At 35.6% G+C, this 13,196-nt stretch overlaps 1 protein-coding gene across 3 annotated transcripts; it reads left to right on the plus strand.

Annotated features, from left to right (window-relative positions):
• The first annotated feature begins 1,614 nt into the window (after positions 1 to 1,614).
• On the plus strand, positions 1,615 to 12,953 carry LOC139120854 (uncharacterized). Of its 3 annotated transcripts, XM_070685456.1 has the most exons (6): positions 1,615 to 1,917; positions 2,752 to 2,831; positions 3,562 to 3,670; positions 4,675 to 4,862; positions 8,403 to 8,471; positions 8,943 to 12,953. In XM_070685456.1, the coding sequence occupies exons 3-6, from the start codon at positions 3,584 to 3,586 to the stop codon at positions 9,304 to 9,306; spliced, it is 708 nt and encodes a 235-aa protein (XP_070541557.1). In that variant the 5' UTR covers positions 1,615 to 1,917; positions 2,752 to 2,831; positions 3,562 to 3,583; the 3' UTR covers positions 9,307 to 12,953. The 3 variants fall into 3 exon arrangements, with proteins under 3 accessions (XP_070541557.1, XP_070541559.1, XP_070541558.1); XM_070685458.1 differs by lacking the exon at positions 8,403 to 8,471 and having other exon boundaries at positions 1,730 to 1,917; XM_070685457.1 differs by lacking the exon at positions 1,615 to 1,917 and having other exon boundaries at positions 2,278 to 2,831.
• The last annotated feature ends 243 nt before the right edge of the window (positions 12,954 to 13,196 follow it).

A 13,196-nucleotide genomic window follows, 5' to 3' on the forward strand; every position in this document is an offset into this window, starting at 1 on the left:
ACGCAATTGTGATCAAACGTATCCATTGGCGGGAATTTTACGTGAAAAATATTGTTGTGATTCAAACCCCATTGCGATTTATCTGGCGTGTCATGAAGCCCTATCGAGCCATGTGCTTGATGTGTCACACAGATCTCCCGGTAGCTGTAAAACAATGCCGCTACGAATAGGAAAATTTACATTTAAGAAAGGTCATATTTGTTTCGATGTCCTATGTCCTCGAAAACCGCTGGCTCCATGCACTTATGCACTCGTTTCACGGACGGGGCATGTGAACTTCGTTTTAATTTAAACTTAAAGTTATACAATCGGAACACTTTAGACCTCTTCACTCTGTTCCTCTGAAATGGTGTTGAAATCGATGTCTTGTCATCAAGAGAAATGAAATCATGGTCGTAATGATTACATTGGTGTTGACTGCAAGTGTAGTCCAGTCAAACGCAACCAGCACGTGTAAATACGAACACAGCCTATGTACGCATGCGAATTGTCCTTTAGTTCATTGCATGTTAGGTAAAATGGTGTCATCATTTATGATAATGTTAGACCAAGTTGCGATAATCTCTTTACGCGAATAAACAGTGTAACTAATGGAAGCGCAACGCGCATCAGGACAATAGAAATACATCACCCCAACATCACTACGCTTGATTTTTATTGAAATTAAAGCGAATGTTGATTATGCTCGTGATTTTATTTATTACAATTTACAAAAAAAAAAAATGGGGGAAAGGATCGGACCACCAGACCAAGTTGCAGGACCACTGAATTGTTTTTGCTACTGGTCCGGGGACCACTGGATTCAAAATGGATTTGCTCACCCCTGATGACGCCAACTTTACGCTGGTGTTCCAGGCACACATCCGATATCCGGAAAGAGTTCAAAGGTTAGTTTCCAGCATCGTCGTAAACCACGCGCCTCTTTACGGCAACAGCAGGCTCGCGACAATGGTTTCCAGTCGAAGTGTACCGGAGGGTCACTGCACAGACTGTGCTCACTGAGCCCTCGTCCATACAGGGCCGTATTTTTTGAATAACCCTATAGTATCTGGCCCATATTCTCGAAGTTATAATAACTGGGAAAAAACCTTACCAAGCATATAGAGTAAACTTCAACTGCCAACCCTTAACTGGTCAGACCAACAGCTCGACTCTCTTAACAATATGACAGCATATAATCAACATGCGACATTTCTCTTGCAAGTTGCACATGTTCGGCGATTCGTTCACCTGAAAAAAAGTTATAACATTATTCCTTACTATTTATTCCAAATATTCTATTTCATCAGAACAATCAGTGTATAAGGTGTCGGACCATCACCTTTCAGGTCTGCTTGATAAAAGTTCAAAGTATTATATCACAGTAGGCTAAAATGAGTCGAAGACTAGGCCTATAGGTAGTATTTTCCAATAATGTAACTACCCTGTAATAGTCTGTGGTGATCAAAAGAGAATTTTTCAATGTATGGCTTTGAAAACACTTACACGTAGTTTGGTATTGTCTACCATGTGCGCACTTCATGATAACGCTAAACCAGTCTCTGTTTCAGGCGATATTGGATAAAGCTGTTGACAGTGACTCTTCAACTTCAGTGACAGCGCCACCATACGCTTAAAAATTCCGTTTGCATTTCGTCACAGTCGCTCGAGAGTTATTCAGCTCTGGGACTAGTCGCCCCATAGACGAGTATACAGAAGCGAGAAATACCTCTCGCTTCTGTATACTCGTCTATGGGGCGACTAGTCCCAGAGCTGAATAACTCTCGAGCGACTGTGATTTCGTCCATGTACCGACCTCCTTTAATTGTTTCCTAATCATGCAATTCATTTTAATAACAAGCTGCTTTGAACCTCTGCTCGAAAAGCATGAAACAGTCAAAGATCGGGATTAACTGAGATGCTAAAGAAGATTGTAAGGTATTTCTGTCTTTTGTTTTCCTTCGCAATCGTTATATAAATGTATTGCGAGATTTGGTTGGAATAAGGTACCGTTCAGTTTTTACGGCCGGGGGGGGCGGCAAAATCCAGGGGGGTCATCATAATTTGGAATCCACGAAGGGGGGGTCATCACTTTTTCACTGGTAGGAAAGGGGGGGTCACCACATTTTGAAAAACATAATACCTACAATAAAGTTCACTTTATGCCATGGCCATGATCGACCCTCTTTACCGGCGGGCCGCCTTCGGCGGCCCACTACAATAAATATATACTTTATGTATTACCCATGACCCTATAGATAGATTTGTGTTTGTGATGAGTAGCTATACTTACTGTCAAAATGTATACGGAAGATAAGGGAATGAGAGCAAATACAGAGTTGGGTGTATACTATTTCAGTTATACACGATATTGTTGTTTATGGGCTTGGGCCTTATCATGTGGCTTGTCTGATTTGTCACATTAAATCTTGCCTGGTTTTACAGACCTAGGTGGGTTTCTTATAGTTTAGACTTGTGGATGTGTTTTAATTAGTGTCAATTTAAAGTACATACTATCTAATCTATGATTTGAGGCAGATTGGCGTTCATCTATGCAAAATATATCAATGAGCATTGTTTATCTAGATTTGATGATAATGACTCATTATGAATGGTGAGTATTCATTTGCCTCAAATCCTACACTGCAGATACATAGGTAAAGAGAAAATATGACATTTCTTCATCTAACAGTTTAGGGTTAACATGAAAATTAAATGTAAGAGCAAAAATGGTACATGGCTAACATAACTTCATTTTATTTCATTTCATAGAAAAGGCCCCGTTCAGCAATATTGAACATCAGTTGGATGTCTGGCACAAATCAACCAAGATAAATGCCAAGTTATCAGAGGTAATAAAAAAATCACTATGGTATTTGTGGGGTTTGAACCCAGGCGTACCATGCCATTCATGTAGTATTTAAGTGCATCCTTACCATCCAGCTGAGGTAAAGTTACAGAAAATAAAATAGAATAGTTTAAAACTTCTTGTAAATGTATAAGAATAATGATATGACAGACATTTGATGCGCTCGTGTTACATTTCTGTAAATATACCACAGTTCTAAATAAAACAGATGAGAAAATTTCTACTTGAGGTAGTTCCTATGTTTGTTTATTGGATGTGTCTGTTTCTTCGTCCCACAATAGTTAAAGTTTATATATTCTTTACTGGGACTATTATTGAGAATATTTTGGTTGTTTTTGTTTCTGTTAAAAATCATATATATTGTTCTGTCTTATATATGCTCAATACAACTCAACTCTTATCTCAAAAAGGCCATACATATTGTATCTACTCCATGATAATATATGGTGCATACCAAAAATTAGATTATTGAAGTAATCATGCAGTGTTTCCATGTACAAGTTGGCAATTTTAGATACATTCCAAAAATTAAATGATGTAAGTAACTGTGCATTGTGTCCCCATTATACCAGGTCTGAGCTGGTGTGACAACTGGGGATTTTACCAGATTCAATGAACAAAAAACAGGCATAAAGAATTAAAAGAATTAAAAGAAACTTGAATACTCAAAATAATGATAATTTTGTCTCTAATCTATTTATCAATATGTCTAGGCTGCTAATATGAGAGGGAATCATGATTTGTGGGAAATGGAAGTCAGCTGTCAGGAACCACTTTTGGTATAGCTCCCGAACCTGTGGTGGTGATATTGATGTCCTGAAGGTAATCTAATTTATCTTATTCACATGTGCCTTTAAAACAATGAAAAACATGACATTTTTAACTCTCATTTGGTATACCAAAGAGAGTTTATTGTATAAGGTGAATCAGTTCATTTGCATATCATTTACATGTCGTCTGTGTGTATGTATGTATGTATATATACCCCGTACGTACATATGTATTTATGTATATCTGTCTGTTTGTCCATCCAGATCAAAACTACTAAACTGTAGCAACTACCATCTTAGTATTTGGTATATAGGTGCACCCAGGGGTGGAAATGTGAATTTGTTCAAATGGAAAAGTCAGTGTCAAAAGTATTCAAATAAAGGGAAAAAGGAAAAATCCTGGAGACTGCTAAAACTCAGTAACCATTGGTCATATTTGATTGAAACCTGGTATATAGGTTCCTTTAGGTATTCAAATTGAATTTGTACAACTGCGGATGAAATTTGCATATTTGTATTTTTTGGGTAATATTATGTAGTATATACGGCTAGTTTTCAATCGGGTTCCAACCCACAACATACATGTACGTCATCAGTCGCCTAGCGTAGAGACCACAGAGAGAACCGCTCGGCTAAATCTCCACTCCCAAAAAAGAGTGGTTCATTAGCCGGCTAAGTTGTTACATTTTTCTGACTGAGACAGCTCCACACGTTGTAGAGTTCGTGAAGCACTCACGCACGCATGCTCACTATCAATTTTTTGTAATTTTTGGTCAAAAAAATGTATTTCTCAAAAACTACCCATTTGATAGCTTAGATGTTTGGTATACACGTTCCTATGGGTTATCTTAATATGAAAAATTAAAATTAGTGTGGAACTATCTATATTCCTTTTTGTAATTTTCAAATATCAGAACTTGAACTGTTGATGAACCAGCTCCGACTAGTGTAATTTGTAACTATGTTAGACCAGTATATAATATTTTTCAATACTTTATGTCGCCCATTTGAGTGGAGTGTCTTTTAAATTGAAAGTGTTTGTTATCGTTCACACAGAATAAATGGACAAGTATCCTGCATCATGTGACAGGCACCCATGAGTGGTTTGGAGGTGCATGTGATCATGGTCCAATCAATGAAGTTACTAAATATCTGGAACCTGATTCACCACCTATGGAAGCCCTCCGGGATATTATAATGGATAGAAACCTGTTGAGGTCATTTGCTTACTACACGAAATTCAGGTAATGCATGTACTGCCATTTAAATTGCACTGATTCACTCATGTTAGAGGTGTATTCTTATTACCCTCGTACTCACTGAGGACAGGAGCAATGGTACACCTCCAACTGACATGCAAATACCCCAGTTTTGATAGCTTACACCATGTAGCTGTTGGATTCAATTTAACATACTGAAGTACTTTGTCTGACATATTTTAAATCAACATGAATTTGACCAAATATGCTCTAAATACACCAGTGTAATCATTCTTGTGTCACATGCTTTAAATACTCAAATCCCTTTGTTGTAGTTGTCGTATATTTTTTCATCTTTCTGATTTGAAATCACAAGCAGTTTTTGTAAAAAATATTCCAGAAGTCAGAGAATTTAAAGTTTTTAAACATCGGCGAGAAGCATATTGCCATTACAAGTGAGCATACACAAGTGCCTCAACACTATTTTAGCTCACATTTGGTATACTAATGTGAGGTAATCGTATTAGCTGAAGTTGATGGCATCTGTATGTATGTGTATATGTATATATGTACATACGTATAGTATGTATGTCAACATAAAAAACTTGCGTCTGTAACCTTAAATGACCTATACCAACCAAAGATATGTTGTGAGACAGTGATTTAATTTTGTCCTATGGGTATCAATTAGTAGTGAACTTTGATCCATAAGACAAAGCGTAGGTTAATTTTTTCATTGCGGACCAATTTTTGCAACTATTCCATGTAAGACACACAAGAACTGATAAGAAATTTTATCAAGGATAATTCCAGATATCATAATCACATCCCCCCCCCAAAGTGGAAGGCATTTCCCTATCTATAACTATAGTGTAGCTTGTGTGCTGTTTAGATTCAAATGACAGCACTGATATCATTTTCAAAATCCCAAAGATTGTAAATAGCTCACTTACATTACATTTCATGCTATCTGGCCATTGTACCTTTTATTTAAACACAGTCAATACTAAGGGGTGGAAAATTTGATATAAGGGAGGGGGAGAACATTGATGAGGTAGCATTAATGTTTTTTAACTGATCATCTTGTTCATTTTTTTCCCCACTCTCCCACCTTTTCTTAATGTCAAACGTTCTCTGGTTTATTTTCTTTATTGACATTTGCTAATGTATGTAAGATATGCTTGTCCCAATGCTATAGCAGTCTATATGCATGTTTCTAAAGTTGACCTCCAACACTTAAGTTGCAGACCTTATTTCCTTCTGTCATTTTTGTTATTTTGGCACAACTGGAAGTTGTGATATAGAGGTGGTTTCAACCGGTGTTTGATGTCGTCCATTTCCGTAAACGACAAAAAGTCAAAAACTGCTGAACAGACTGCGTTGATATTTGATACCGATACATAGACTGGTTCCAAGGTTCCAATTCGGAAAATGGAGCCAAACGGAGCGGCGGTTAGATAGTTTTGGGAAATTTGTAACCCCCCTTTTTAACTAATTGATTTTAGGGGTCTTTCATATATGTAGTTTTGGAATGTACACCAATCCTGCATTGTGGACTGTTTTATGAGTTGTGGAACAGAAATGAGGTTTTGATGAATGTTAGAAATATGCAGGATGACTGATTCGAAGTATAAGAGATTTCTATGCTCTTTCGGGCATCAAAAGCATTAAAAAAAACATATTTCATAGTTTAGATTCTCGTTTTTGAGATGACCCTAGGCATTTGTTAAGTAAACATCCTTGAGTCAATATACAGACTTTGACATTCCAGAGATTAAGTATCCACAACCTCACATGTTACAGTCTTTCACTACAATGGTATGGCCCAAACCCATTGTTATCAATGGAGAGTGTGGACCTGTCTACAGGAAATTGGGGTGAACAGGTTAGACAATGACGTTACAAGTTGTAGGTTAGTTATCAAGGTAGCACCAGCATAGAGTCCTGAGCATCTGTCCATGTGTTCTCACAGCAAATTACAGGGAAAAAATTATTTGAGAAGTTTCTCTCCTTTAAATAGAAGTATATTACAATTTAAAGCTGTCATGGATGGATTGCTCTCAAATGATCTGAAACACAGTTATTGCCCATTAGCAACAAATCTACAGCAAGATTTATGTAAAGTTCATGAACTTACACAAGGTATTAGACAAAAGATGACCATGACTTTGCTACTTTTCAACATTTATTTCAATCAGATTTCCCCAGCTTAGTGTATAATTTTGTAATCTTAATTACTGTCAACTTAGCTTTACTAACTTATTCTAACCTCATTATTCTTACACCAGTGTTATACCTTATAACCACAAAATTTCAAGAGATGCATATATGATTGTCACTTAACAAACAATTTACAAATATGTGTTCTGCTATTTCTCCATATACATATACATGTCTCTTTTCTCATAAAAATGAGCTTAAATCGCAATGTGAAAAATAGTCTTTCAGCTATATGTTGCTCATTGACTTCGTGGTCTGTCTAATTCACAGTGAGTGTGGTTGTTGATAAATGCCGATAATACTAGGCGGTCATTATGTCCAAGCGCCATTGGCGGTATTTTTTAACAATGACCATAGGTCATTATCACATCTGGAAGTTGTGATATAGGGTTAGCTTCAACCGGTGTCAGACAGACTCAGTGTCCATTTTCCGTAAACGACAAAAAGTCAAAAACCGCTGAACAGACTGCATTGATATTTGGTACAGATATTCAGACTGGTTACAAGGTTCTGATTCCGAAAAATGGAGCCAAACGGAGCAGGGGTTAGATAGTTTTGGGAAATTTCTAACCCCCCTTTAACTAATTGATTTTAGGGGTCTTTCATATATGTAGTTTTGGAATGTACACCAATCCTGCATTATGGACTATTTAATGAGTTGTGGAACAGAAATGAGGTTTTGATGAATGTTAGAAATATGCAGGATGGCTGATTCAAAGTATCAGAGATTTCATGCGCTTTTGGTAATAAAATTGATAAAAACAACATATTTAATGTTTTAGATTTTTCACATTTGTTATGACCCTTAACATTACAGACTTGATGACATAACTAGCTGCTGGACCTGTTTACTGGCGCATTGATTTAAAGACAAAGATCGTTTTATTTTGTGATAAGGACGTGTGATTTCGTAAAACATAGTCTATTAGCCTGGAAATGTGATTTTTGCGAATATTGCTTACCCCACTGACAAACAGTGTGGTTTGAAAATGGCTGGAATTCGCTACTTCAGGACTTTGTTTTGTGTGTGGCATTTACTGACAAACTCCAAACCCGCTGCACCTACCCATTCAGTATTTCATGTACAGGTGTACCCAGAGATAGATTAGTTTCACAATGTGCCAGTTGTGATCAAGTGCCATTGGCGCTATTTGTTATTTTGGTTGTGCTGTGCAGAAATCATTGTCAAAACATCAAACTGGAATTTTGGTGCTCTGAACAGACGGAAAGAACATTAATTCATGATCTTACGTACCCGTGTATATACCAATTCCAATCAAATGTGAGCAACACCGTGTCATTGGCGGTATTTTTTAAACATTGAAATAGCCATTTTCTGATATGTTTGAATATATTTTTCAACAGGCACACGGGACACCTAGAATCCTTTCATAACACATTACTCATGTATGCCTCAAAGAGAACATCATACAAGTAAGTTTCAAAGCAAGTCCATATTCAATCTTTAACAATCATCATACTTGTCCTGTGAATACTGCTATTTTTTGTTGATTTTAATCTTGTAGTTCAAACACACTTGGATATAACAAAAATTTTATTTGCCTGTAACACATAAGAACAGAATACCGTTGGTGTCTCAAGACACAGTTTTAATACATGCTGACTTCTATTGTTTATGACAGTAGATGAAGTAATCCAAAAAAAATGTTTCTTCTCCTTGCCTGCATCAACACTTTTTTACATTTTTTCATTTACTGGTTTTGAAAAATGGAAAAAACATATCACATTCTATCGTAATTAAAATAACTAAATAAACATCATATTACTTCATCATTTCTGCAACACTTCAATGACTAGAAACAGTATTTTTTGTGGTGTATGAACTTGTCATGTTTTTCAAAAAAAATTTTTTAAGGTTTATGATTCTATTGTTAATCTTTTCAGATTTGAAAACATGAAAGCTCGGGTCCTACTTGCAGCTATTGACCATAACCATCATTTACATAGAAAACAAGCAACAACTACATCTGGTGAACTGCGCCATGCAAGAAAATACAGCAAGAGATCCAATAGATGGACAGCAGTACCAGTCAAGGAGAAGAAGACCTACTCATATTTGCCTGTCATCACTGCACTCATCTTGCATAAACGTAGAATAGACCAAAAGGGTATAAAGCAACCAACAGTTCTTTCTCAGGAAGATCCTCGCCGCATTGTGCCATACATTGCACCCATCCCTCCTGTGCAGACACATTTAATAGTTAGTGAACAGATATCAAGATTTCAAAATACTGTAAAACCTGTCTAAACTTAACACAGAAGGCAATGAGAAAACTATTCAGTATAAAGAGGTATCTGGTTTATAGAGATCCATTAATCACAGTGTTCTATTTGAAAGTGAATTGAAAAACTGTCCATAATAGACATATGTTGCAAGTTATGACAGGTACGTTTTAGACAGGTTTCACTGCATGAATGTGGCTTTTCCGATTTGTCACATTTTGAGAATTTATATATAGAGTACAGTATGTATTTTGGTGATTTTCGTCATATTTTGGGGGTAAAAATTCTTCTCAGAAACAGCTTGCCTAATCGCTTTAAAATTACGATTTGATGTACTTTAAGGGTGTTACTAATCTGAATTGTTGAAAGTATGACAAAATTAGCTATATAAAATTTTAGGGGCCATTTTTGACATTTTGGTAAATTTATTTCTTGAAAATTGCTGGTGGAAATACTTTAGCGACAGTATTCCTGGGTTTGACTTTTTACAGTGATTCATATCCTTATCATTTCATATAATATTTAGACAATTTGGGACCAATCCTGACGTATGTAACATGCTAACAGGGTACGCTTAGCCATTCAGGACACCTGGTACCTCCACTAACTATCAGTGGTTCAGGATGGTCCTACTTAAATTTGTAAATCACAAATGTCCCATGGACCTGGTAATGTATTACCTTGAATTGAAATGATTATTGGACTAGTTTAAAGGGAAATAGTCGTCAGAACTGTCCCTGTGCAAGTTTCCTACGATGTAGATTATGACATTCATGTTTTAACTTTCATCAATCACCAATTTGCCTTGGATACAACATTGCCATGGGTCATATTGGTTCCATACCACCTTTGAGCCCAGTTACAACGACTGTATCCCTTTAATGTCATATTTGCAATTTTATTTCTAGGTTCTTATAGATACCGTCACAGTAACAAGATATTAAATATGATAATAATGTGTTTTTGGGACAATTTTGTCATTTTCAGTCTGAGTAAAAAATAATGTGATAACAATAAAAACTAAGACTGCAAGCAGTGTTAGCGGGACCCAAGCAGTTGCAAACACTGGTAAAAGGTACCAGGATGATATTGATAACACTCGAATGATAACATGCAATGATAAAACTCAAATGTTGATGGGTGCTACAAACAATGAAGTTAAAAGTTTGTCGCACTTTTGGTTACCGATTGTTAGGAACATTTATGACTCGAGGTCAAAGGTTATGTGGGTCTCTTAAGGATTATGACAAAAAACATGTTCAAAACTTTATCCATACATACCAAAAATCAGACCTGCAGCTTTATTGGCTAGCGCAAAATGAGAAATGCATATAATTAATGAAGTACAGTTGGTGGTGTAACAAGGTCCCTCACTACTGACTATGAAGGGTGTAGAAGTTATGGATTATAGACATATATTCATATACAAGGTCGGAGGTCACCGATATAACATGACATTTTGTCAAAAAAATTTCCAACCATAATTATCCGCATGTATTATTTATAGGCATTTACAGGCATATTGATGATGAAAGGTAGTGTGAGCCTGTTGGATTTTGTGGCAAAAAGATCTTTTTCCCCCAAATTATACATGTGTACCAAATTCAGACATCTGGCTCATTGGCTAGCCCAGAGTTAGATATGCACATAATTGATGAGGCACAGGATGCACCACAAGGTCTTACATCATACCAAATATCAGTGAAGGGTGTAGTACTTTTGTCTACTGAGTTATGGAGATATATGTATATTTCAGGTCAAGGTCATTTAGGTCATGTCACGTTTTCTCAAAAAATTTGTATACCACAGTTATCGGTATACAAATTAGACCCCGATATCAATTGGTTAGTATAGAATTAGATATGCACATATTTAATGAGGTACAAGATATGCTGTCATAAGCTCTCAAATCATCCAAATATGAAGGGTGTAGCGCTTGAGTAGCACTGAGTTGTGGACATATATATATATATATACTTAAGTACAAAGGTCATCAGGGTGATGTGACATTTTGTCAAAAATATTGTAGTCCATAGTTATACTGACGTACCAAAAATCAGACCCCTATTGGTAAGCCCAGATTTAGATACATGCATATTTGATGAAGTTCCAGATGTGCCATCATTAAGTCTCCTATCATTCCGAATATGAAGCGGGTAGCACTTGTGATTACTGAATTATGCACATGTATGTATATTTTAGGTCAAAGGTCATCTGGGTCATGTGACATTTATCAAAAATATTGTAGTCAATAGTTATGCCTATGTACTAAAAATTAGACCTCCAGCTCCATTGGTAACCTTATTATTAGATACTTGCATAATTAAAGGTATATAAGCTGTAACGTGTGGCAAGTTTTTCAATATTCTGCTTCTGTATATCAACAACCGTGTCTGACCCTAATCCGTTTATCATGCTGAAATTTCAAGTATTCTTTTAGTCAACACAACTTGTATGTGTGTAGTGACAATTGTTTATTGTTTACAAATTAATTCTAGTCCAGACTTGAATACAATTTTCAACAAAAACAATGGAGATTATACTCATACAGGTTGTGTTGATATGCTAAATACTTGGTATTAAATTACAGTTTAGGGATTCAATGAAGAAAGTGTAGCGAAACCACAAAACAAATGTTCTGAAGAAATAGACAAAAGATACAGCTTATGGAACTTTAATGAGGTACAGTATTTTGCTAGGGTCAAAGGACAGAGGGCATCCCAAAATTTCAGAGTAGAATTTGGTCCTCTATTGGTCAATGTTCATTTACAAAAACCCTCCCGAACTCTTACATTGGTCAGAATAAGCCATTGCCATAGCTTAGCTGCATAGGTATAGCACAGGTCAAAGGTCATTGAAAAATGTGAAAAATAATACTTTAAAAATCTTCTTCTCTAAACCTTTTTTCACACATAATTCATTCACAATGGCCTGAGAGATGATCTGCTTCCAGTGGAGAAAACCTTAAAAAGTTGTGATTGCTTTACTTGAAAAATAGTATGCAGAGTTAAATTGTTGTAACTTTGATAAAATATGTAGTCATTAGCTGGCACAGGTCAAGTGACTGGAATAAAGATTTAGCATCACTTGCGAATACTTTACAATTTCATCTTTCAGAGTAATGATAAAATTTGTCTTATAAAAGTATCCGAATTTTATGTCTGCGAGAAATTATCAAGCTGCAGATATAGTACTAAACCCACTCAGTTAAAAATGCGCTCGCCGTGTCATTAACGGTATTATTTACAGATTGTATTAGACAAGTGGATTATTTGTCAACTGTCTCTATATTTATGCCATATGAAATATGCTGATTGCTGCAAATAAAATAATATTGTGGTCACTTATGCTATTTTTGAAGACAGAAAATTATGTACTTATTTTTGGAATCAAATTTATACTCTTGGCATGTGCAAGAAATGCAAGTTAGCAATAATTGCATGACTTTTAGGTCAAATCAGTATAATATTCAGACAAGACAACATGATTATGTAACACCATACTTTTTAATTTTAAAACAAGAAAATAAATAACGAGTTTTAATAAATCCATTTGATACGAAATAAATATGTACTATTCACTTCCATTTATGCTGTACAATAAAAATCTTATCTAAGGAGGAGATCATTTCAGTATATATGTAATAAGAATAAACTTGATCATATAGATAAATTGTTGTCATTTGTTGTTAATTCAGTTTATTGTTCACTTCCACAATATATTGAAACGCCTTATATCTTTGGCATATAATTTCACTATTTAATTAACATTGAATTTTAGATATTTCCCCTAAGTTTCAGGGATTTTTACAAGAAATTTAATACAGAAGGAAAATAAGCTTGTACTGCAAAATCATCAAAGTTAACAGCTAAAATACATTGAAACCATTGTTTGATTGGAATTAAATTACACCCC

This window comes from Ptychodera flava, chromosome 20 (assembly GCF_041260155.1).
Source record: "Ptychodera flava strain L36383 chromosome 20, AS_Pfla_20210202, whole genome shotgun sequence".
Taxonomy (NCBI): Eukaryota; Metazoa; Hemichordata; class Enteropneusta; family Ptychoderidae; genus Ptychodera; species Ptychodera flava.

What these genes read in the sequence shown, in the direction of transcription:
- LOC139120854 (XM_070685456.1), top strand. Translation starts at nt 3,584, where the DNA reads ATGATTTGTGGGAAATGGAAGTCAGCTGTCAGGAACCACTTTTGGTAT. An exon ending in GCTTACTACACGAAATTCAG is followed by an intron (nt 4,863 to 8,402) that starts GTAATGCATGTA and finishes ATTTTTCAACAG; the next exon opens with GCACACGGGACACCTAGAAT. An exon ending in TCAAAGAGAACATCATACAA is followed by an intron (nt 8,472 to 8,942) that starts GTAAGTTTCAAA and finishes TAATCTTTTCAG; the next exon opens with ATTTGAAAACATGAAAGCTC.